The sequence below is a fragment of the Pleurodeles waltl genome, chromosome 5 (genome assembly GCF_031143425.1).
Source record: "Pleurodeles waltl isolate 20211129_DDA chromosome 5, aPleWal1.hap1.20221129, whole genome shotgun sequence".
NCBI lineage: Eukaryota > Metazoa > Chordata > Amphibia > Caudata > Salamandridae > Pleurodeles > Pleurodeles waltl.
Window position 1 is genome coordinate 1253329792 of NC_090444.1, and position 24065 is coordinate 1253353856.

The window sequence follows — 24065 nt, forward strand, 5'->3', positions numbered from 1 at the left end:
AGATTATTGACAAGGTATTCCCTTTTGACTGGAGCGTGGGAAAACCTGGAGGCGAAGTTTTTTCATTTTGTGTTTCCTGGAGTAGCGGCAGGTCTATGCTTGGTGCGCACTAGACTCTTGCTTTATCCCCCCCGTGTGAATTGTTTCCTGTCTGCTCAGTTTGTCTGGGTCCGTATTGCGCTCTCCTGGTAGGTGGATTATTTGTAGTGTGAATTGTCCTTCAATCGCTCATTCCCATATCTCCTGCAATTGCTTTGACAAGGTGATGGATTTTGTACCCCGGTTTGTTGATTTTTGGATCAATAAAACTTGACCAGTTATGTGTGCTTGGAAAGGTAAACGGTCTTCATCTCTGGGTGATTGATATGCTTTACAGCATCTGTCGCTCCAATACCATAGTACTTTCAGGGTTCCTGTGTGCGCTCCCCAACCTTTTTGGGATGCATTTGTTGTTTTGGCCACAGTTGGAGCTGATGTTTTGAATTGTCTTCCTATGTTCAAGTTTGCCAAATTCCACTATTGTATCTCCCCCTGCACCTTTTCTGTGACAACCACTAGATCCTCCTGGCTCTCTGTGGCTTGTGACCATTTGTTGTAGTTCCATTTGTGGGGCACATGTGCAGTTGTGCTAGTGGTATGCATGATCCCATCACGCTCATGAGTTTCATGATAGTCCTCACTGTCAGAAACCGGCCCATCTGGCAGAGGTGAGGCTGCTCTATGATTGCCTCAAGTCTCTTCTGATCTGTCTTGGAGTTTAAGGTAGATCCCAGAAACTGCTTCACTTGCTCTTTTTGAGGATGGCGGAAGCTGGCCTGTTGTGTGGTGGACACCTATGGTTTTGCACCTGATACCAGGTCCAGAAAACCCCTATTAGTTAGTGAGACCGTGTCTAGGAAGCCAGTCCTCTCTTGTGGTAGCTGTGGTTAGCAGCCAAGACCTATCTGGGAGTGGAAAGCACTTGCAATACCGCGTAGTCACACAGTAACTTATCTCACATGAAAGGAACCACACAATGTTGTAAAAATAAAGGTACTTTATTACAGTAACACTGAACTAGATTACTTATAGGCAGTCCCCCAACTGGAGGTAAGTACACACTATATATACATGGTAAGTATTAGGAATTAGCACAGATAAACAACAACCATTGGCAAGTAATAGCAGAAAATAGCCAGGGCTCTAAAGAGGGGCCAAACCTTATACAAAAACAGTGAAATGCAAAGTTAGGTCCCCCAACCAAGGATGTGGGATTGTTAGGAGGGAGCTGGGCGAACTTGGGATCTCTGAAGTTGAGAACCTAGATGGCCCCCAGAGACTAGGAGGGCAGAGGTAAGTCACCTGGTCTTCGCAGAGACTAACAAGGGGACTTGTAAAAGGAACTTTGCAAGAACAGGACCAGCCAGTGGAACCCAACGGTGGATTCCGGAAGAAGACGACCTGCCAAAAAATGGGAGAGTCCAGTCCATGCAGGAGTGCCCAGTTGGGGCAGGAGCCACTACCTACCCTTCTGAGGATGAAGATCCGGGTCAACGGTGTAAGATGAAGATCTACTGTGGAGCCCAGGAGCTGCAGGGAGGTCCTTGGAGTCGTGCAGCAGATGTCACACACTGGTTACCAGGTCGCAGTCAGGTCAGTAGTCAGAAGGACCACCAACAAGCCTTGGAAAATGTAAATCTTGGGAGAAGAGGATTTGCAGAGAAGAGAACCAGCAAGACCAGGGGACTCGACCGTTGGAGGAAGTCTGGGCTGACCCTCAGCAATCGGGAGAGCCAGCCGAAGCAGTCATAACCCCTACAGGCAACCCATTGGCAGCAGGAACAGTAAGTTGCAAGGAGGCCCAGTCAGCACACCTGGAGAGGAGTCCATGTCGCGGGAGCAGCAGAGGAGAGACTGTCCTTGCAAGGATGAAGTGCTGGAGGCCGGGGCTACATGGAACCAGAAGAACCCTTGGAGCAAGAGTCAACAAGCCTTAATTGTTGCTGCAAGAATTGTGGTGCACGGGGGTTCTGTCCTGCAAGGACTCACCGTCTCCCACGTCAGTCAGAAGGTAGAGAGAACGAAAAGGGCACTCGGAACCAACACCTGTGTTTGAGGATCCACGAAGCTCCTGTGGAGAGCAGATCCCAGCAGCTGGATGTTGTTGCCTTAGCTGCATGCAGATGCAGGGGAATGACTCCTTCACTCCAAGGGAGATTCCTTCTTGCTTCTTTGGTGAAGCTCAAGTTCGCCCACCCCAGAAGATGCACAGCCGTTGCAACTGATGGAAGGAGCCAGGGAAACAATGATGCAAGGCGAGGTTGTCTCGGGAGTTGCAGCTTGTTTGGTTCCTGTGAAGACCAGCAGCAGTTCCAGTGGCCAGGAGCAGAATAGGTCAATGCAGAGGAATCTTGCATGCCACATCTGGGGACGCACCAGTAAGGGAGTCCCAAAATAGCACTATCAGGGGGCTTGGTCTCTGTGCAGGGTGACCACCTATCAAAGGGGGAGGGAGGGCCACCAACGTCAGCTACCTGTCCTGACCAGCCGGATGCTCCCAGGGCCCCCTGCACATCTTGTTTCAAAGAAGGCGGAATCAAGTGGCCAGATGTAGGATCTCTTTACCACCCCTGGGGTGGTTATGTACAGGGGAGTGGTCACTCCCCTTTCCTTTCCTTTGTGTCGTTTTTGCACCAGAACAGGGACAAGGAGTCCCTGGACTAGTGGAAACTGGATTATGCAAGGAGGGCACCAATTCTGCCCTTCAAAGCAAACTGGTGACATGGGGAGGCTACAGCCATGGATTACCTATTTTCAAGGGAGAGGGTGTTGCATCCCCTCTCCCACACAAAATCCTTTGCTCTGCCTTCCCCTGCTTGAGCTGGACAAGCAGCAGGAGAACAGAACCCTGTCTGAGGGGCTGCAGAAGCATGGGCTGCCCGCAAATCCTAGAAGACTGGCAGGAGAAATGCTTGGGGGTCCCCTAAGGAGCCCCCAGAGTGCATGGAATCATGCCACCAAAACTGGCATTAGTATTGTGGTATGATTCCGACATGTTTGATACCAAACATGCCTAGGTTTCGAGTTACCATTGTTGTGTGAAAAGGCCTCTTTTTGACATGGTTAGCCCCCACTTTTTGCCTGGTATGTGATGTAGCCTGGACGTTTTTAGTGCCTAGGGCCCCTGCTAACCAGGTTCTGTGTCAGAGCTCTTTCCTAAAACTGATGTGATGCCTTGGCACAATTAGAGACACCTTTAGCTGCCACCACAAGTCCCTTGTAAATGGTACTTAGGTACCTAGGCAGGGGGTACTAAGAGTAGGCTCTTGAGGGCAGCAGCAATGATTGTGCCACCCTCTAAGGCCATGCATTTAGGTGCACCCAGCACTTCCATTCCAGGATGATTGTCCTAATGCACCTAAAATACCAACTCAACAAGGCACACTGCCTGTGTGCCCTTTCCACTATACACTGCATGTACTATAAGTAAGACACCCTCTGGCAGGCTTCGAGCCCTAAGGCAGGGTGCACTGTAATGCATGTCAGGGCATAGCTGCATGAGCAATATGTCCCCACTGTGTCCTTGTCAAGCCTGGGACATAGTGAGTGAACAGAGCATCCATTTTAATACATGTGCTGGACAATGGCCAATAAAAGTTTCACAGCTACATGATGGCCACTCTGAACCCTGTGTTTGGTATCAAACAACTCAGAATGATAAACACAAACTGGTACCAATGCTGGATATATTATAAAATGTACCTAGGGGTCACCTTAGAGGTATCCCCTGCAAATGCTAACTACCCAGGCATGATCCAGCCTGCCACCTCCAAACACAAATCTGCACCCAGGACCCGACAATTGCCGCTAAGGAGTTGCTGGACAACTGGAAAAACTCTAAAGAACACCAAAGGACCTCCAGGCTTTGTAAATTGCCAGAGAACTCCCTCCAGAATGAAGATACCACTTTAAATCCACAAGGAACCAACAAGCCAGTGAGGTACACTTCACTGACTGGACGCTAACTCTGGAACTGGACGCAGCAGCCGGACCAATCTCAACACTGGCAACAGCGAGGACAAACCCTGCCAGTGTGCCAAGTTTGGTGACACTGTGCCCTCTAGCTGCTGAATCATCCCAATAGCCTGGGTACTGGTCACCTAACTTTGGACACGAAGAAAAACAGTCCACCTGGGACTGAAAAAGGAACAGAAGGAAGCCCGAGTTGAGGGTCTTCAGAAACAACCAAGACTTCCCACCAGATTGCATCCGTTGTCCTGCAAATAACCCTTAAGTCGACCTATCTCCTGCTTCTGAGGGCATCCTTATGCATGGATGCTGGCTCACCGATTCGCTCTGCACCCAGCCACCCTGTGCACTGCACTGAAGAAGCTGCTGTGCCCTAAGGGTCCCTCACCCCTTGTGACCTTGACATTCCAAGGGGACCCCCAGGATTCACCTTTAAACTTACCTATGCAGTGCTTTTCCAAGTGGTCCCTCACTGTGGCCCTGCACCAGCTCCAGAGAACTTTTCCCACTGATCCCACCGGAACCAGGAGCTGCCTGAACCTCTCCAGCTGGCACAGTGTGCCCACCGATGACCTCGACCAACCTGCAAAAGAAGAACTTGGTAAACCTAATGTGTGATTTTATATGTATTTTTGAAGGTTATCCTCGGTTGATTCCTGGTGTGTAATTACACACAAAAAGACTTATTAAACTTCAAAACTTCATATCTCGAAAAGTGCTCAACCAATACTGATGATCTTGGTCTTAAAATTTATATAAAAACCTAAAGTTTTTTTGTCATAAATTGGTCTTGAGTTACTCCTTTTGAGTGTGAGAGTTGCAAGATTGCTGCAGTGAGTACAACAAATGTTTTGCACTTCTCCAAGATTGGCCTAACTGCTCGACCAAGTTACCATAAAAATTAGAGCATTAGGTGATCTAGTTTTTACCCCTGTAAACTAACGTGTGGTTGCCTGGACACCCCGGCACAGTGTACCTAGCTTTGCACACTACACAGAGGGTCAGCCTTCTACAATTATGTAGCTGGACCACAGTAGTAAAAAGGGCTTTCCAGCACTTATGAAGTCCAGGGGCCTCCCATGGGGTGCATCAAGTTTTGTGCAACCCATGGAGCCCCATGCAAGCTGTGTCTGCAGACTTGCCATTGCAGCCTGCGTGAAATGGCAGATGCACCCTTTCACCACCAATCCTGATCACTGCACATAGACACTATAAGTCACCGCACTGCTCCGTTTCCTGGACTCTAAGTGTGGGGAAGCCATCTTAAGGTATGTAGTGGACCATGGTCAACAGGAGTGGTCCAACTACGTAATGGCTTCTCCGAACCTAGGCATGCTTGGCATCAGGCATGTTGGAATCATGCAACTACCCCGATTCCATTGTTAGTTGCATGATACCATGTACTCGGGGTTCCTAGAGTATCCCAAAGGGGACAATGAAATTGCTTGTGGCCTACTGTAAACTGCAGGTAACTTCTGTGGGCAGGCAGGAAGGGAATATGGAAGTACACGTCCTGCAAGTCCAATGCTACCATTCATTCTTCTTGGTCTAGGGCAGAGAAAACCTGAGCCAAAGTGAGAATCTTAAATGTCTCCTTTTTGAGGAAGAGATTAGGGTTTGGAGGTCTAGGATAGGCCTTCTAGGTATGAGAAAGAAGCAGGAATAACAACCACTGCCTATTTCTGATAAAAGAACCCTCTTATACAGGGAGTGCAGAATTATAAGGCAAGTTGTATTTTTGAGGATTAATTTTATTATTGAACAACAACCATGTTCTCAATGAACCCAAAAACTCATTAATATCAAAGCTGAATATTTTTGGAAGTAGTTTTTAGTTTGTTTTTAGTTTTAGCTATGTTAGGGGGATATCTGTGTGTGCAGGTGACTATTACTGTGCATAATTATTAGGCAACTTAACAAAAAAAAATATATACCCATTTCAATTATTTATTATTACCAGTGAAACCAATATAACATCTCAACATTCACAAATATACATTTCTGACATTCAAAAACAAAACAAAAACAAATCAGTGACCAATATAGCCACCTTTCTTTGCAAGGACACTCAAAAGCCTGCCATCCATGGATTCTGTCAGTGTTTTGATCTGTTCACCATCAACATTGCGTGCAGCAGCAACCACAGCCTCCCAGACACTGTTCAGAGAGGTGTACTGTTTTCCCTCCTTGTAAATCTCACATTTGATGATGGACCACAGGTTCTCAATGGGGTTCAGATCAGGTGAACAAGGAGGCCATGTCATTAGATTTCCTTCTTTTATACCCTTTTTTGCCAGCCACGAAACAATCGAAGATGGAGTCGACGCCCATGCGCAATGGAGACAAAAGGAGGAGTCACTCGGTCCCGTGACTCGAAAGACTTCTTCGAAGAAAAACAACTTGTAACACTCCGGCCCAACACCAGATGGCGAGCTATTGCAGAACATGCGTATCTACAGCGACAGATGCCATCGAACTCATGTTTTTCTTGAAGGATGCAGACTTCTTCCTGTACCACTGCTTGAAGAAGGTGTCTTCCAGGAACTGGCAGTAGGACTGGGAGTTGAGCTTGACTCCATCCTCAACCCGAAAAGGCCCCACAAGCTCATCTTTGATGATACCAGCCCAAACCAGTACTCCACCTCCACCTTGCTGGCGTCTGAGTCGGACTGGAGCTCTCTGCCCTTTACCAATCCAGCCACGGGCCCATCCATCTGGCCCATCAAGACTCACTCTCATTTCATCAGTCCATAAAACCTTAGAAAAATCAGTCTTGAGATATTTCTTGGCCCAGTCTTGACGTTTCAGCTTGTGTGTCTTGTTCAGTGGTGGTCGTCTTTCAGCCTTTCTTACCTTGGCCATGTGTCTGAGTATTGCACACCTTGTGCTTTTGGGCACTCCAGTGATGTTGCAGCTCTGAAATATGGCCAAACTGGTGGCAAGTGGCATCGTGGCAGCTGCACGCTTGACTTTTCTCAGTTCATGGGCAGTTATTTTGCGCCTTGGTTTTTCCACACGCTTCTTGCGACCCTGTTGACTATTTTGAATGAAACGCTTGATTGTTCGATGATCACGCTTCAGAAGCTTTGCAATTTTAAGAGTGCTGCATCCCTCTGCAAGATCTCACTATTTTTGACTTTTCTGAGCCTGTCAAGTCCTTCTTTTGACCCATTTTGCCAAAGGAAAGGAAGTTGCCTAATAATTATGCACACCTGATATAGGGTGTTGATGTCATTAGACCACACCCCTTCTCATTACAGAGATGCACATCACCTAATATGCTTAATTGGTAGTAGGCTTTCGAGCCTATACAGCTTGGAGTAAGATAACATGCATAAAGAGGATGATGTGGTCAAAATACTCATTTGCCTAATAATTCTGCACTCCTTGTAGTTCCCTTGGCCAAGAGAGCCACAACTTCCTCGCAGAGCATGGTCAAATGATCCTCAGCCAACCCATTGTGTGTTTGGGAGGGGGGGTAAGGGGGGAGAAAGGAGGATTTGAAGAGAAGGGAGTAGCGCCTTTGAATAATCTGCAGGACCCATTTGTCCAATGCTAAATACCACCAGTGTAATGCCTGGGGAAGTTTTAAGGTGAGGAACCTAAAATGTTCCTAAAACGTCACTATAGCGTGTACACTGCCGCCATGTGGAACTGATCAAAACCTCCAGACTGCGCGCATAAGTAATGCTCAATAAAATTTTCAGGATCCAGTCTAATGCCTGGGGAAGTTTTAAGGTGAGGAACCTAAATCTAGATATCTCTATCTGATGAGCCCATCACTTTACTAATAACCTGCTGAAGTTGACGGCGTCCCGGCCATCAAGCATGGCTTGTGTAAGGATTGTGCTAGCTTCCTCCAAAAACATAGGTAGCTCCAAATCCCATAAAGCATGAGATTATCTGCCTATCAATTGTTCATGGAGAGCAATGCCAAACGTATGGAGGAAAAAAAGTTACTGACAAATGTTTAAAGCTGCTTGGATTCCCTATCCAGAGAGGTATATCGAAGGTGGGTATATTCACTTTTGCTGCTGAGCCCTGCACCACTAAGCTCTCTGGGCTGGGTTGCTGTCTATGGAATCTGGGGTCCTCACGAGCAGGCCAATAGCGAGTGATCTGATCATTTATAGGGACTCTTGAGCAGGGTTTCATCCATGTCTCCAGGAGGATGTCTGTGAGGGTTTAATTGCAAGGGAGTAAGGGCTTTGCACTGGAATGCCCTAGCTGGAGCACATCCATCAAGACTTTTGTCTTAACCCTGAAGGGGGCTTGTAATGAAGGACCTCTGCTGCCCTCCTCACCTTAGAAAAGGATGCACTTTTTTGGTGATTGGGCTGGGTGGGAAAACTAACCCAGAACCTGACAAAGTGTCAAGCCCCTTATCATCCCCCAATTCTTCGTACCAGTTTTCCTCTTGAAGGGACTGGGCCAGGCCGTCTGGATGGTTAAGGGTCCCATTGTCTGGATCCCTCCCAAAACATGCCAAAGGATAATGGAGCTATGTCAAAAGACTGCATCAGATCTGCTGGTGCCAATTTTGATCTTGGGTGGAGTCAAAGCAGTGCCCCCTAGGATGTGGAGAAGACAATGGGTTCCCACACATCACACAACAAGGGACCAGAATAGGCAGCGAAGCCAGGGTTGGTCTCTGGATCCGGGTGCAGGTCTTGAGGGCCCAACTAGCATTTGGGAACGCCAGTTAACAGTAATATATACGTGACAGCTCCATGCAGCAAGAAGGCGTGCCAGAGGGAGTTGGGTGGTCAAAGATATGGGCTGTGGCTACATAAAACTCCTGAAGCTCAGCAGGAATCGCTTTGGTGCCCAGGAAGGTGTGGAGAATGAGTCTGAGCTGACTCCATAGTTTGAGCGCTGAAGCAGGTTCCAGGGACTTAGAAGGGTGCAGTGAGGTTGAGCAGCGCTTTAGCGCCTTCTTTTTCTTGGACTTACCCAATGACAACTTTGATTTTTAAGACGACCCGTCATGGGAATAGCGGGACAGAGAAAATCTTAGAGAGTGGGCCCAAGGAAGAGTTTTGGTTGTGTTGCGCTGCAAACCGCATCAGCAACCGCTTCCTAATCGCCTTTGGTTACATCGACTGACAGTTGTGACAGGATTTTACTAGAGCGAGACAGGGATAAGCCCTTCCAGTAATTGAATTCATGCCCCTAGGAAGGGTTGAATCTGTAGTGGTTGTGAATGGGATTTTTCCACATAGATGGTGAAGCCTATTGTGAAGGAGACCTAAAGTGATCTTCGTATGAGCAAGGCAGTGCTGTTTACTTACTTTCTTTGGCACCCAGAAATCGAGGTAAGGGAAGACATGAATGCTGCTCCTCTGTTAAGCGGCGACCAGTGTCTGATTTTGGTAAAAACTCTGGGTACAGTGGTAATGCCAAAGGGTAGAACCTTGAATTGGTAGTGCTGGCCACTTACCATGAATCTCAGGTAGCGATGATGTGTTGGTGGATTGCGATGTGGACACTGGTGTCCTTCAAGTTTAGGGTGGTCATGAAGTCACCGTGCTGCAGAAGTTGCATTTGCGCCGACAAGGATGGACTTGTTAAGGGATGGTAGGTCCAGAATGGGCCTGAGAGACCCGTGTTTTTTGGAAATTAGCAAGTGCAGGGAGTAGACCCCATGTATTGCATTGATGAGGTGGTCTGTCCTTCCAAGACAATCTCCAGAGCAAGCTGCTTGTACCGGTCAGGGGGATGTTATATGTGCTCCCCTCCCCATTTCATCCCATTGAGCATGGTTATATTTTTCTAACAGACTCGCCGAACTGGCAATATGCCAATGGGGTCGCTGACTGGGCCGCAACCCTTTTTTTCTGCCACATCAAGTTTCTTACTTTATTTTTTATCTGGGGGGCGGGCATTGGTCGCGTGGGAGTTGACCTGTAATGTAGGTGGGCCAGATGGTGAGGGTTCATACGTTTTAATCAACCCTTGGGATGACAACTTTGGCCTTCAAGTACCTCTTGCATAGGCTTAAGAATGCCCAAAGCAATGGAAAGAATTGGGCAGCCCACAGGTGTGGGTAAATGATTCCACAAGGAAATCCTCCTCCTCGAGTATAGAGTGTAAATCCATCTTGTGAAAGGCAGCTGCTTGCTGAAAAAAAACCTCATTATACAAGGATATGTCGTCAAGAGGGGAGGGTTTGGCAGGGAAGCAACAACTTCATAATCATCCCATGGGTCATACTGGGGATAATGGTTATAATGGACCACATATGAATCTAATGGCAGAGGGCTTCCCTCCCCATATGAGGGACGGGTAGACCCCGGAGGCAAAGAGGGCACTGTGGTGGCGGAGGAGGAGGTCACAGAGACCAAAACGAGGTGGTGGAAGGCAAGGAGATAGCAAAAAAAGGAGCAGGTCTTGGAGGTAGTAGACTGGTGCCCCTATCATGTCACTTTCTCTGCTTTGGAGGTGGTGGAGGCTCCAACACCAACTGCTCCTCAAATGTGAGATGTCTCTTGTAAAAGAGTCTTCTACACCTGAGGTGGAAGCATGTCAATAATCTTGCCTGTGTGTGGGTGAATAAACAACCACTGCTGCCGAGAGCCCAGTTCTTCCTAAAAGTGCAGTATGACTAGGAGGACCTGACTATCAGAATCTGCTGTCGACAGGTGAGTCGGCGCTGCAGTCTATATATTTTGACTTGAAAGACTTCTTCGAACAAAAACAAGTTGTACACATCAGAGTCCAACACTAAATGGCAGGATTATCTAATGCTACACATGCCACAAATACGATATACCTTTTGGAGAGCTGATACTAAATGCAATTGCTGTACTCTAGAAATTTATCAAAAAGAGGAAACACAATTATAAAGTGCTGTAGGGAGAGAGGCAATAGAGACAATACCATCCAATCAGAAAAGGCAAGAGCAAGTCAGAAAACCAGGAAGGTGTTGCTATTTAGCAACACCACTAGTACGGATGTGTTACAAATGGGGCTTCTAGTTGACAGATACTAATATAAAATATAGGTTCGTTTCAAAATACTGTTCTCCACATCAGCAAAGAAAATATATTCTGAGACAACAGTGGTGCATTCTTCAGCTGGACATCACATTTGGAAAACTAGAAAGCTACAATCCTCCAATAGTATGCAAAGATCAAGATCTACTGTCGGGTGTACAGAAAAAATAAATAAGAATATGAACTCTAAGAAAGACCTTGCAGTTTATGTTCTAACCTATCGCTGTCAAAAGCATTATGTTGGTAGCACAATACCTCCAAACTACAAAAGAGTACTTGAGCTCAAGCAAGACCTCTATAATGGAGGACCCACATACTCTGTGGTAAGACACTTCAGCACGGTACATCAGACTAATGAATGTTTGTTAAAATACCCTTATTTATTGCATCACACAACAGATAAGTGGAGGAAACGTGAATCAAAATACATTATTATAGAATTGGATAAGATTGAACCACATGGTTTAAATATGAATGAATAATTGTCATCATCTAGTTGGGCATAAGGTTCCTTGCTGTACAATTCACCTGCTCTTATTTGCAAAGAAAAGTAAATTACAAGCCAGTATTTTTCATACAACCTTTCATTTTTATAGGGACAGGATCTGGGGCAGCATTATAGTGAGACAAAAATGAAAAAGCTCATGAAAGGAATTGTGTGATATATAAACTGAGACTTGAAGGCAATGCCCTGATTTGACTCAATACATTTATTTTCGTTGATCAGCAATAAAAATGTTTCCTTTACAAATGTTGTACATAGATATTACAGTTTTGAAGATAGATTTTCCCCCAAGTGCCTCTTTTCAACACTGATTTATCAACATCGAAAGAGGACACACAAAAATAATTTGCAGTTTTATAAAATACGTATGTGCCTAGTTTATTTCTATTATTTTACAGCATTCCGTTTGGTCATTAACATAATTATACAAGTTTGTATTACTCCATGTACAACATTGTAAGGGTGGGTAGGGTAAAAATAATTTATTTGGTAGTGGTAGGTACAATCATTATCGCAGTTGCCTTTTTTTTTTATTATAAAACAAATGCACAGTCTCAATCCCAGAGCCAGAATAGCATACTAACCTTGTGTTTCTCTGGTTGACAGTCCTCACAATACAATTTTAGTTTCTCTAGGAGCTCAGAAACGGCAGATATTATTTTCTGCACTTGTAACGACCGGATATCAGAGGTAAGATCATCTGAAAGGAGTTTTGTCATAATGCCGGGCTTCAAGATGTTCAAAAATGTTTTTTCTTCATTCACTATGGACAAAAAGGAATAGATACTTTAGCTATAACTCTTTATATCACTCAAATGAGATTATTTCTTTTGGCTAATCATTGTTTTGTTATTTAGAAAAAAAAGAGAAAAAAACTGAATTGACAATCCTGTCACAATTGTGTTTACAAATTGAACAAAGATCTTACTAGCAATAACTTCCTAAATTCAGTGGGCACATCTTTAAAAGAATGCTTACATTTTAAGAGCATAGCAGTAAAATATTTTTTAACTAGCGCGGAGTGAGTGTGCTCTGCAGCTGGAGTGTGGGATCAGTGTCTCGAAGCAGTTTGTCAGGGAAGCCAAAGACCCCTTCTACTGTAGCAAAATAGGCATGGACATATTAAGGATTTTGAGGTCCCTGTTTGGAACAACTTGAATTGATGTTCTAATTTCAGCTCTTTAATACCCTCCTTGACGAGGTCACTGACACTGCAGAAGCACATTTATTAAAATTCTAAATCTATTTATGAATGATTTTCATGAATAGTACATATGTTTGATAATGCAACAGAAGCAGCTTTAATTGGGCTGCAAATAAACTCTGTGATGCGACACCCTACAATTTCTCATTTGTGAGGTCCTTTTCTGACGTTAAAAAAAAAAAAAAAAAAAAAAAATTATGGATATCGCAAGAAACATAAAAACAACATTTCTCTAAAAATGTCTAATACATCACCGACATTAAAAATACATTAAAGGAAAGTGATATTTAAAACAATCTGTGTAAGAATTTGTTTCAAGGTCATCAGGGCACAACTATCTGCTAAACAGAGCTGGCTCTATAGGGGGACTCCCTTAAAAGATTGAGCCCTGGGCCAGTGCCCACTTTGCCCATGCCTTAATATATCTTTGGGCATAGGGCCTTAAGCCACGCCGCCAAAAGCTCCCTCATCCTCTTGAAAATTGTTACCGACAAAGTGGGATTCAGACACATCAGTCGATGTCATTCCTCAGAAGACCTAAACCCTGTAGGTTTAAGTAGGGAACATTACCCTAACGTACTGGGAGCAATTGTTTAAAAATAGCGGACAACAGGTCAAAAACGTTGGTCAAAAAGTCACTGAGTTAGCTCTCCAGATTTAGGCTGTTGGTGCAGAAAGGAAGGAACTGATGTTAGCGTGCCAAAGTGGTGCCTATGTGGGCACTGGAAAGTCACTTCCCACGTGGAAGATGACACAGAGCCAACTGATACCACCAACCGGCGACAAGTAGGAACTGCTCAAGATTTTCTGGATCCAGTCTAACCCCTGGGAAATATTCTAAGATGTGGAATCTTCATTTAGAAGTTGTAATCAGAAACTAAATGTCATGCAAACCAAGGAGACAAAAGCATTATTTTCATAATGGTAAAAAGTCAAAATCAAAGAGCAATCAGGAAATGGCATGCAGAAACTGCGTGATCACTCTGCTGCCAGCATCCAGAGGGAATCAAACTGGCCCCATAAGTAACTATAAATGGTCAGATTAGTTAAATGCCACAATAAGAAGAGAGTCAGTGGTAAGGTACCATGCCAAATATAGTGACCTCAATGATGCAATAGCTCACCTAATGTAGTCATACAATTAAATCCAGCTCTAGATATCTTTGTCGGGCACTGCCTGATCTTTGCAGTAATCTTGTATATGACCGATATATTTCACGCCCGCCCCCAACATAATGATAATGATGGAGCCCCAGGAAGTTATATGTGGTATTTATATAGCACAGAACTAGCACAAAACGCAGCAGAGTACTGTACAGGGTCAAAGGCAATTAACAGACAAGGTGTGATCAGACTGGTAGCTGGTTTCTAAGACAGAAAGTGAACTGTAATTGCATTATGAGGTAATGTTTTTTAATGTGGTGTTTCTTCAGTACCTTTCTAAATCTGAGAAGGGCAGAGGCAGTCCTAAAGCCTACAAGGATGCAGCTCCAGAATCTGGGTGGGTATAGGCGGATGGCCTCTTACCTTGATTTTTCTCTTTTGCACCACTAGAGATGGTCAGACAAATAGTCAGGGTTGCTGGTCATTATAGCATTGTAGATGATACAGCTGGTTTTGAAGATGGTGTGGGATGGCAAGGGCAGCCGATGGAGCTCCATCAGAGTAGGAGTGATTTGGTCATATTTTTTCAAGCTCTTGTTCAGAAATGCTGCTGCACACAGGGTACTCTGCAGGGAGCAGAAAGACCATGGCACAATGTATTGTCACTATGTAAAAAAGGACTAGGGTTTGAACAGCAGTTCTGAAGCCGTTTTCTGGAAGGACTAGTTTTACTCCCTATAGAACTGCGAGGTGGTTATATGATACCATAGTTTCATGGCAATGTAGTCCCTTGAAAGCAAGCTCAGTTTTCAAAATGAATCGGAGTAACTTGGCATGGGGTTGACATAAAGGACTCAAATTCAGGTGACTATTTAAAGGACCTTCAAGCACGTCAATTCAGGGAGCGCACCAATGGTGAGTCTGGACTGCCTCGGTGGGCACTGAGAAGGGGCACGAATGGGTAGAGTTCCACTTAGAACTTTTCTTCTTTGTTTTGGACTTACCTGAAGGCAGTGACATCGACAACTTGTCATATGGGTGGATTTGAGAGCAGGACTGTAAGGAGCAGAGTTCTGATTGCAATATGCCCCCCCCAACACACACACACACACTTTCTGCCTGGTTTTTAGATGCAACCTTGACCGAAGTGCACTGGGTTCCTGCTAACCAGGTCTCGAGTGCCAGTGCACCTTTCTTTAAAAAAAAAAAAAAAAGACACACCTGGTCACTTGATTCCCAAGGGACCAGGCCATTCAGACCGCCTGTAAGTTCCTAGTAAATGGTACCCCTCGGACCTAGGGCATGAGTACTGAAGAAGGCTCCTCCAAGCTGCTGCACAACCTGTGCCACTCTGAGGGACACAGCACCAACCTTATGCATCCATTGTAGGCTGTCTGACAAAGTGCCCCAAAAATTTAAAACACAACATGACACACAGACCCACACTTCTGCCATGCATCCTGAAACACCGCTTGTAATATCTGTAAGATACCCCTACAGCAGGTCATCAGCCCTAAGGCAGGGTGCATTATATTACAAGTGATATGCATGACCAAATATGCCTCTATTATGAATTTGTCGATTCTTAGACATAGTAAGTGTACAGCGAAGCCATTTTAAATACATGATCTGGACACTGGTCACTACGAGTTTCACAGCTACATGATGGCTTCTCTGAACCTAGGGATGTTTGGTATCAAACATCTTGTATTAATAAACCCTCAGTGATGGATTAAATAATAATTGCATCCACAGGGCACAACAGAGGAGGCCCCTAAAAAAACTTACCAGCTGCTGGTGAGCGAGCCTGCCACCAACAGACAAGAACTTGACCTCCCAGGGGGACAGTCTTGTCTCTCGGGAGGTCAGAAACAAAAGCTTGTCTGGGCTGGGGTGTTACTCATCCATCGCCACAGGATAACCTGCATTCCAAGGCAGAAGCTTCAAAGAAGCCCATTGTCTTTGATATGCTGAACTGGTATTCCTCAGAAGAAGACGCCAATCCCCCCCACCCCCCCACCCCCACCCCTGTCTAGGGCCCATCTGGCACATGGACAGGTGGTAAAATTAGCTATGCAAGAGGCGTGTCGCACTTACAGATAGGGAAGACCCCTAGGGTAGCCAGCCTGAAGTGGACACGACTTAGGAAATTCCAACATCCTGTGTGTGGTAGAATTTGGGAACTCTGGGTAGGGTGGTGCCCACTCTCCAGAGGAAGTGATCATCTAGGGGGTATAGTGATACCAAAGGTAAGTAGCCCATTGGTTACTAAGCTTTATGCCCTTTAAAACCCTCTAAATGGAGTATTCAGGGGACCCCCTGATACCAGATCTTCATATCTTCACTGGACACGAAATAGGGAGTGGACAAGAAACTTGTTAAACCCGAGAACCAAAGAGCACATCTGACATGGCATCACCCCTGTTAGCCTGCCTGTTGCACCCGACCCTCGAGAAGCAACTCACCTGTCCTGTTGCTGCAGTCTCCAAAAAACAAGGAGAGCTGCCAGTGCTTCGCCAACTGCCATGAGGAAATCCTTTGGAGTAGAGTAGCTGCTTCCCTGCATCCACAAGCACCCAAGAAAACCCTGAGAGGACCGGGACTACCAAAAATCCGACACTGGACATCACTACTGCACCTAAGCATCTAGCACGCAGGGAAGTGGGCCTACAGTGTCAGAGTGGTCTCGAGGCCCTTCAGTAAAGAATCCCAGCCCTTGATCTCCCACTGTGAACTTCCCCCATGGCATCTGCAGACTGTTTCTGCAGACCCCCCTGGAGCCATGAGTGACCAGGAGGCAAAGACCTAAAACCCTAGGACACCTCTGCGCCCATCTGCCCTGGACCCAGGAGAAGACAACCAAGGGTGTCCTCATGTCTCCCCACCTTGTGAAATCTGAGACCACTTGTTGGTTTGGTTAGACTTGACCCCCAGTACAAGCGTGCCTAACATTTCTGCAGGACCCCCCTGCAGCAGCAAAGGAACTCCAGTGCTGGACCTGATGCTAGAAGACACCCCTGAACCCGTGCCCTACAGCCTGACGAGGAGTGGACAGACTGTCTCCACATGCCCAAGGACCTCAAGGGTTGAGCCCCTGTATGGGTTCCCCTGGACTGTCCTTCCAGTTCATCCCTGCAGCGACTTTGTAATAGATCAATCCCCATAGATTTTAATGAGACACCCATCGCCGTAGCACACCACTTCACCAGGACGCACGAGAGATCCCGGAGGTGACCTGTTGTTGTGGCCTTGGGCCTTGCCCGAAACTCAGCTTAAGTCCAGGAGATAGGTCTTGTAAATTGTTGTACTCTACCTGGATTGCGGTCTTTGTTTTCCTCCACAGGATTGCATTGCAGCTTTACTAAAAATGCACTGTCTACTTTTTAAAACTCTAAAAATTCATAACTTGAAAAGTACTCACCTGACTCCTGTGATCTTGGAATCAAACTTTATATAAAAGTTCAGGTTATTTTTAGAAATTGGTGATAGATTATTTTATTGAGTATGTGTCTCACTGCATGCGTGGGGGCCTTATATTCTTAGCACTACTCTCTGAGATGCCGAACTGCTCAACCAAACTACTCAAAGAGAGCATTTGAGATGTAATTTGTGCCCCTGTAATACCTCTGGGGTGTGCTTTGACTCTTTGCACAGTGTACCTGATTTTGGTTCACTATATAAAGAGCCTGCTTCAAAGAAGGGCTGTCTTTACAGTGACTTCAGTGTCAGGCAAAGAACAACTTTGCTTCTTGCTCTCAGATGGCCTTTGTGTTAATTTGGATGCATTCGCTGCAGAATTGTGTTTTGAACTTATGCACTACAAGCTGACCAAGTGGGGATAAGTTACAGACATCTGTTTGGGATATATCCCACAAAGAGTATCTATTATTTGGGGACTTCTCCCTTGCGCACTAGAAGGAACGGTCTCAGAAGACCAACGGTAGTACTGGATCCACAACTATTGGCATGGAAAAAAAGGAACACATGTCAATGCGCATGGTTGGTGCCGATATACACTGGCATCTGCTACCGGCAGCATCAACGAATAAGTGACTTACCCTCAGTAAAGCCTTGCATGGTAGAGCCTATATCCAGCTGCAGAGTCCTCATCTTTCCATTTCCCTAGATTCAGATTGGATACGGAAGATTTTTATGAGCAGTACCCCTGCCTGCCATCAGGTGGGGTGAATCGGCTATGCATTTGTCATTGTCTGCACCATAATGACATTGCGGTACCTATATAGGCTCCACAGAGGCAGGCTGACATCAGTTACTTTTTATGACTTTCCATGCCAGAAGTGCAGGGCCAGGAAGAGCACTGACGTGAACAACTAGGGTCCTGAAAGGTGTCACCCCGGTCACTAGAAATATGTTTGAGGAGATGGGAGGATAGGTGGGTTGGTAAGGGATCAGCAGCTAAATATAGTCTCTACCAAATAAGGCGTTACTGAAGGTAACTAACTTCTTCATCTGATAGAGACTTCTAGCTGCAGACATCTTACCTTTGAATATAAACCCAAGAAATATCCCCCCAGAGGTGGATCTGCAGACTAATTTCAAACAAAGAAGTCCTGCAGGATTGAACAGGCAAAGTGCCCTTCCCTGTTCACAGGACTGTCCAAGCAGAAGTGTTTGCAAGTGTAAACATGTGCAGAGATGATTACGTTGCTGCCTGACAAATGTCCAGGACCAGAACTACGTGTACTAATGCAGTGGTCACAGCTTTAGCGGAGTGAGCTTGCAAGCCCAGGAGGTTGCTTCTCCACCACGGCTTAGCAGATTTTAATGAAGAGTATGATCCACCTCAAGATGGTCCGCTTTTACACCTCTCGACCTTTCTTCGCACCAACTTACCCCACAGAGTCGGTAGTCCACCAGGAACTCCTTTGTGCGATCAAGGTAGAACAACACTCTTTTCGGGTCCTGATGGTGGAGTCACTTCTCTTCTTTAGAGGGATGTTATGGAGCCAAAAAAGTAGGCAGTTTCATTGATTGGCCTCATGAAATGGGGTGACAACTGTTGTTAGAAAGGAGGCCCTTGTGGTGGGAAACTACTGCTTTTGACATGGTCACCCCCCACTTTTTGCCACTGGTACTGAGGTTTTTCGAGGAGGTGCACTGGGCCCCTGCAAAACAGATCCTTGGTGCCAATTGCTCTTCCCTTAAAAAAAGATAATGTGTATTATTGACACACTCCTCTACCTGTATAAGTCCCTAGTAAGTGGTAGTCTGCAGCACAAACTCTGCCACCCTCAGGGACTCCCCTAAAAATAAGATGCACACAGCGTGTCCAGGTGCAAGCCAGGCCAAGACACTGCATGGCACAACCATTGTGTACCTTGCCACCATCACTGCATCTAAGTATATGTAAGTCACACCTACAGCAGGCCTTGGAGCCCTAAGGTAGGGTGCATTCATTTTTCATGTGTGGTCCTATCTGCAGGAGCAGATATGACCCTGTGCTGCTCAGCCACTGCTGAACACTGCAAGTAAACAGGGAAGCCATCTTAAGGTATGTGCTGTGCTGGCCAATCAACATCTTGAGTGACCCAGTCACATAATGGCTTCACTGAAACCGTCTTAATAAATCCAGGCAGATACCAGCCTTGGATTTATTAAGACATGCACCCAAAGAGCACCTTAGGGGTGCCCCCTGAACCGCACTAGTCTGAGTGTGTTGGCTGACTGGTCTCAACCAGGCTGTCATCATAGACAGGTTTCTGAACCCCAGGAGGTGAGAGCCTGCGCTCTCAGTGGTCAGGAACAAAGCCTGCTCCAAAGAGGGGTGTTGTCATCCACTCTAGCAGGATGGCTAGCAGATCTGCATACCAAGGCCAGAGGCTTCAAAGGGCCCCCGCCTTTGGTATGCAACGCCTGGCTTCTTCAGACCTGGGTGCAGGTGAACCCCTCCGCTCCCCATCCTGGGGCCCATTACCTTGTCAGTAGGTGCATCTCTGGGCTAACCACACCCCTAAGTTGGGCTACCTGAGGTGGACACTTGAGGAAGAGTTCTATCATCTTGATATGGGCAGAAACTAGGCCTCCTGGAATAGGAATATGCCCACTTCCCACAGGAAGTTGTCCTATAGGGGGTGTTGGAACCCCAAGGGTTAGTAGCCCATTGGCTATTACACTACACACACCAAAACACACCTACACCAATAACTGAGGAGTACCTACTGACTTGGCTATGACCCTGCCAGCAGTTCTTGACCACTGCACCATAGTTGACTCGTTCTGCAACTGCTCTGTCTCCAGTAGCCTGGGTGGACTGCCTGCACCTTAAGAAGCACCAGGATCTCCTGTAGAGTAGCGGAGCTACTTCCCTGCAATCTGCAAGCACCCAAGAAAAACTTGGGACTGCCAAAAACTCAACACTTGGTGCCCCCTATTCAAAGTCTAAGTAGGTCAACGGTGCCAGAGTGGTCCTCTAGGACACAAGCCCACCTTGAATGACTCAACTGTGGACTCCCTGATGTCACCTGCAACCTCTTTGTGCAGGTCCCCTCAACCACGACTGTCTCTGGTGACAAAGATACGATGCCTCAGGACACCTCTGCACCCAGATATCCCAAACAGAGACGAGGACCAAAGGTGTCCCTACAACCCGAGCATCGCAAGGCTTGAGCACCTCTGTTGGTTCAGACCAAAGACACCCCCCCACCCACACCAGTCTCCACCTGAATCTTTTTTTCCCCAAGGGACCGTTCTACATAGAAACCAACAGGGTACCTGACGTTGTAAAGCACCTCTGCACCAGGACGGCCCTCAAGCTCCACAAGGTGAGCTGTTGGTGCTGCCTTGGAGAGTGCCCTGTACTTACCTTAACTCCTGAAGACTGGTCCTGTAAGTCGAGTACCCATATGCATTGTAGGTGGTTCCTGCCATAGGATTGCTTTACTACATAAAGGACACTGCATCTTTATTTATTTTGGTAAAAGTATGCTGATGTTGAAACAATATAAACAAAGTAATTATTTTTCTAAACAATTGGTATTCAGTTCCTTCTTGACTGTCTCTCATTTATTGCTTCTGTGAGTACAACAAATGCTTTGCACTACCCTCTGATAAGCCTAACTGCTCGCCCACACTACAACAATAGAGATATTTTGGAATTGTCATCTTTAACCTTATAAACCAACAAGGGTCACCTGGACTATCTGCATAGTGCCCCATACATTGATGCACTTCATAGACAGCCAGTTTCCTACAGCGGCCAATCCAGGGACCTTCCTCCCTACTGGAATCGAGACTGTAGCAGTGTCGCACTTCGAAAAGAGCGTGAGGGAGTGCTACCTCAAGACCTTGGGGTGCATGGCACTTACTGGCACGTAGGGGTACTGCTCACGAAAAGTTTCTGGATCTAGTCTAATGCTTAAGGATAATTCTAAGGTAGGGAATCTGCACCTAGAAGTCTCTTTCAGATCAAAGATGTAGGAAAGTGCCCTTTTTGACATGGTCACCCCTACTTTTTGCTAGCTGGTACCAATTTTTTTTCACTTAAGTGCACTGGGTCCCTGCTCATGAGGTCCCCAGTGCCAGTGCTCATTCTCTAAAATGAGAGAAAATGTCTTCCTTGCATCCAAATGGCATACATTCCAGTACCACTCTAACTTCCAAGTAAATGGTACCAAGGGGGCCCGGGTACTGGAGAGGGTTCCTAAGAGCTGCGGCATGTATTGGAGCCACCCTTCAGGACCCCCTCCCCTAAAAACTACATACAGCCTGCTATTGCAGACTTCGTGTCATGGTGCAAGCCATGAGCAAAAACACGGTCACTGCATCTAAATAATAGTGAGTCACCCCAACAGCTTGGAGCCCTATGGTAGTGTGATTTATATTTGGTGTGAGGACATATCTGCATGAGCAGATATGCCTGTGGGATGTCTAGTTCAATTACTTAGTGTTTGAAATGGGGTCTCTAGTTGGCAGAGGTATACACCCTTGTCCAAGTAGGTACCATAATCCTAGTCAGGGTAAGTCACACACAATCCAAATTGGCACTGAGCAGTCAGGCTTAACTTAGAAGGCAATGTGTAAAGTATTTATGCAATAAATCAGAATAACAGTGAAAACACCACAAAAATACACCACACAGGTTTAGAAAAATAGATATTTATCTGAATAAAATAAGATTGAAACAACAAAGATCCAATAAGCACAAGTTGAAATATCACTTTTAAAAGGTTAAAGAGAGTCTCAATCCTCAGAAATGAACAGTTGTTTATTTGTTATATACAGTAACAGGGATGCGTAAAAAATAAATACAGACGCACAAATACCGCAGAGGAGGAGATGCATGGAAAAATAATGTGTTGCATTAAATTCTCTGGCACAGATGTGTAGTTTCTTTCCACGCTGCAAGGGGTTGCGTTGTTTTTCAGGCACTCAGTCTTACTTCTTCACTGAGATGCAGGGATATTTTGATGCCCAGGGATGATGTGTTAAAAATCCTTGATGTGCTGGAAGAAGGAGCAGACGTTGCGTCGATCCGGTAGGCGATGTGTGGAATTTTCCCTTGCAAAGCAGGCACTGAGTCCAATGTCCAGTCAGGAAGTCAGTGCTGCGTTCTTCAGGTCGGCAGTGAGGCGATTTCTCAGCTGCGATGCAGGCTTTGCGTCGATTTCTGCAGGCGTTGCGTCGATTTTCAATTCACAAGGATTTTCTTGAGGTGAAGTCTTTCAGTCCAGTCCTGTCTGCAGGATCCCTGTGTGGTGTTATCAGTCCTTTGTGTGAAGGCAGGCCCACTGGTTTTGAAATTTAAGTGAAGACCCCTCCACCCTTCCTGCCCAGGAAGGCCCATTCAGTATGCAGATGAATGCAGATGTGACTGAGTGTCCTGTGTTTATGGTTGTCTGGGTGGAATGCACAAGGGGAGCTGTCAACCAGCACAGACCAGACGTGGACTGGAGACAGTCTAGAAGGCACAGATAGTAGTAAGTGCAGACAAATGCCCTCTTTCTCAAAGTGGCATTTCTAAAATAGTAATATTAAATCCAACTTTACCAGTAAGCAGGATTTTCTATTACCAGTCTGGCAATACCAAACAAGACACGGCAACTCCTTCCAGATCAGAATCTACCACTTAAGAATATATGAGGGCAACGCTAAATGCTAGTGTATGAGAGAAGCAGGCCTCACAGTAGTGGAAAATGAATTTATGAGTTGTTCACTACCAGGACAGGTAAAACACATAGGGAAATGTCCTGCCTTTTACGTACATAGCACCCTGCCTATGCGTTACCTAGGGCCTCCCTTAGGGGTGACTCATATGTAGAAAAAGGGGAGTTAATGGCTTGGCAAGTAGTTTAAAATTCCAAGTCGAAGTGGCTGGGAAACTGCACACACAGGCCTTCCAATGGCAGGCCTGGGACAAGGTAAAAGGGCTACTTATGCAGTGGCATACTCAGTGCTGTAGGAGCACTAGTAGCATTTAATCTGCATGCCCTGGGCACATATACTGCACTTTACTAGGGACTTACAGGTAAATATATGCAGCTAGGGGTAGGAACCAATGTTACCATGTTTAGAGGAGAGAGCATATGCACTTTAGCACTGGACTTAAGTGGTAAAGTGCACAGACTCCTAAAGTCAGCAAAAACCATGTCGGGAAAATGGAGGGAGGCAGGCAAAAAAGTTGGGGGTGACCACACTAATGCTGTCGGGTCTAACGTGTCTCCCCCAGCTGAAAGTGGGGAGACCTACCCAACCCTTGGGAGCTCTCATTACTAAGGACGAAGAATCTGGAGAGACCATCAGCACTGGCGTGGTCAGTCCCTGGGCGATGGTCCACCATAAAGTCCATTACCTGTAGGGAGATGGACCACCTCAAGAGTTTAGGATTTTCACCCCTCATTTGCATGAGCCATTTGAGGGGCCAGTGGTCTATCTGAATCAGAAAGTCCCAAACAAGTATGGTCTCAGCTTCTTCGGTGCCCAGACCACAGCAAATGCTTCTCTTTCAATGGCACTCCATTTCTGTTCCCATGGAAGTAACCTCCTGCTAAAGAAGACTAATGCTTGGTCTGGACCCTCTTCGTTCATCTGTGCTAATACTGCCCCTATGCCATGCTCTGAAGCATCCGTCTGCACTACGAATTTGTTGGAGTAATCAGGGGCTCTGAGCACAGGTGCTGTGCACATGGCTTCCTTGAGAGAATCAAAGGCTTTCTGACAAGCCTCTGTCTAGATAACCAACCTGGGCTGCTTTTGGAAGTCAGCTCAGCTAAGGCGGCCACCACGGTGCCAT

The 24065-nt window shown here is 46.1% G+C and overlaps 1 protein-coding gene across 1 annotated transcript in view; it reads right to left on the minus strand.

The window, feature by feature from the left end:
* Nucleotides 1–24065, minus strand: part of MDN1 (midasin AAA ATPase 1) — a 1740009-nt gene that overhangs the window by 253111 nt on the left and 1462833 nt on the right. Inside the window, exon 82 of the mRNA XM_069235499.1 lies at nucleotides 12093–12271. Within this exon, the coding sequence (XP_069091600.1) occupies nucleotides 12093–12271 (179 nt within the window). The remainder of the gene's footprint in view (nucleotides 1–12092; nucleotides 12272–24065) is intronic.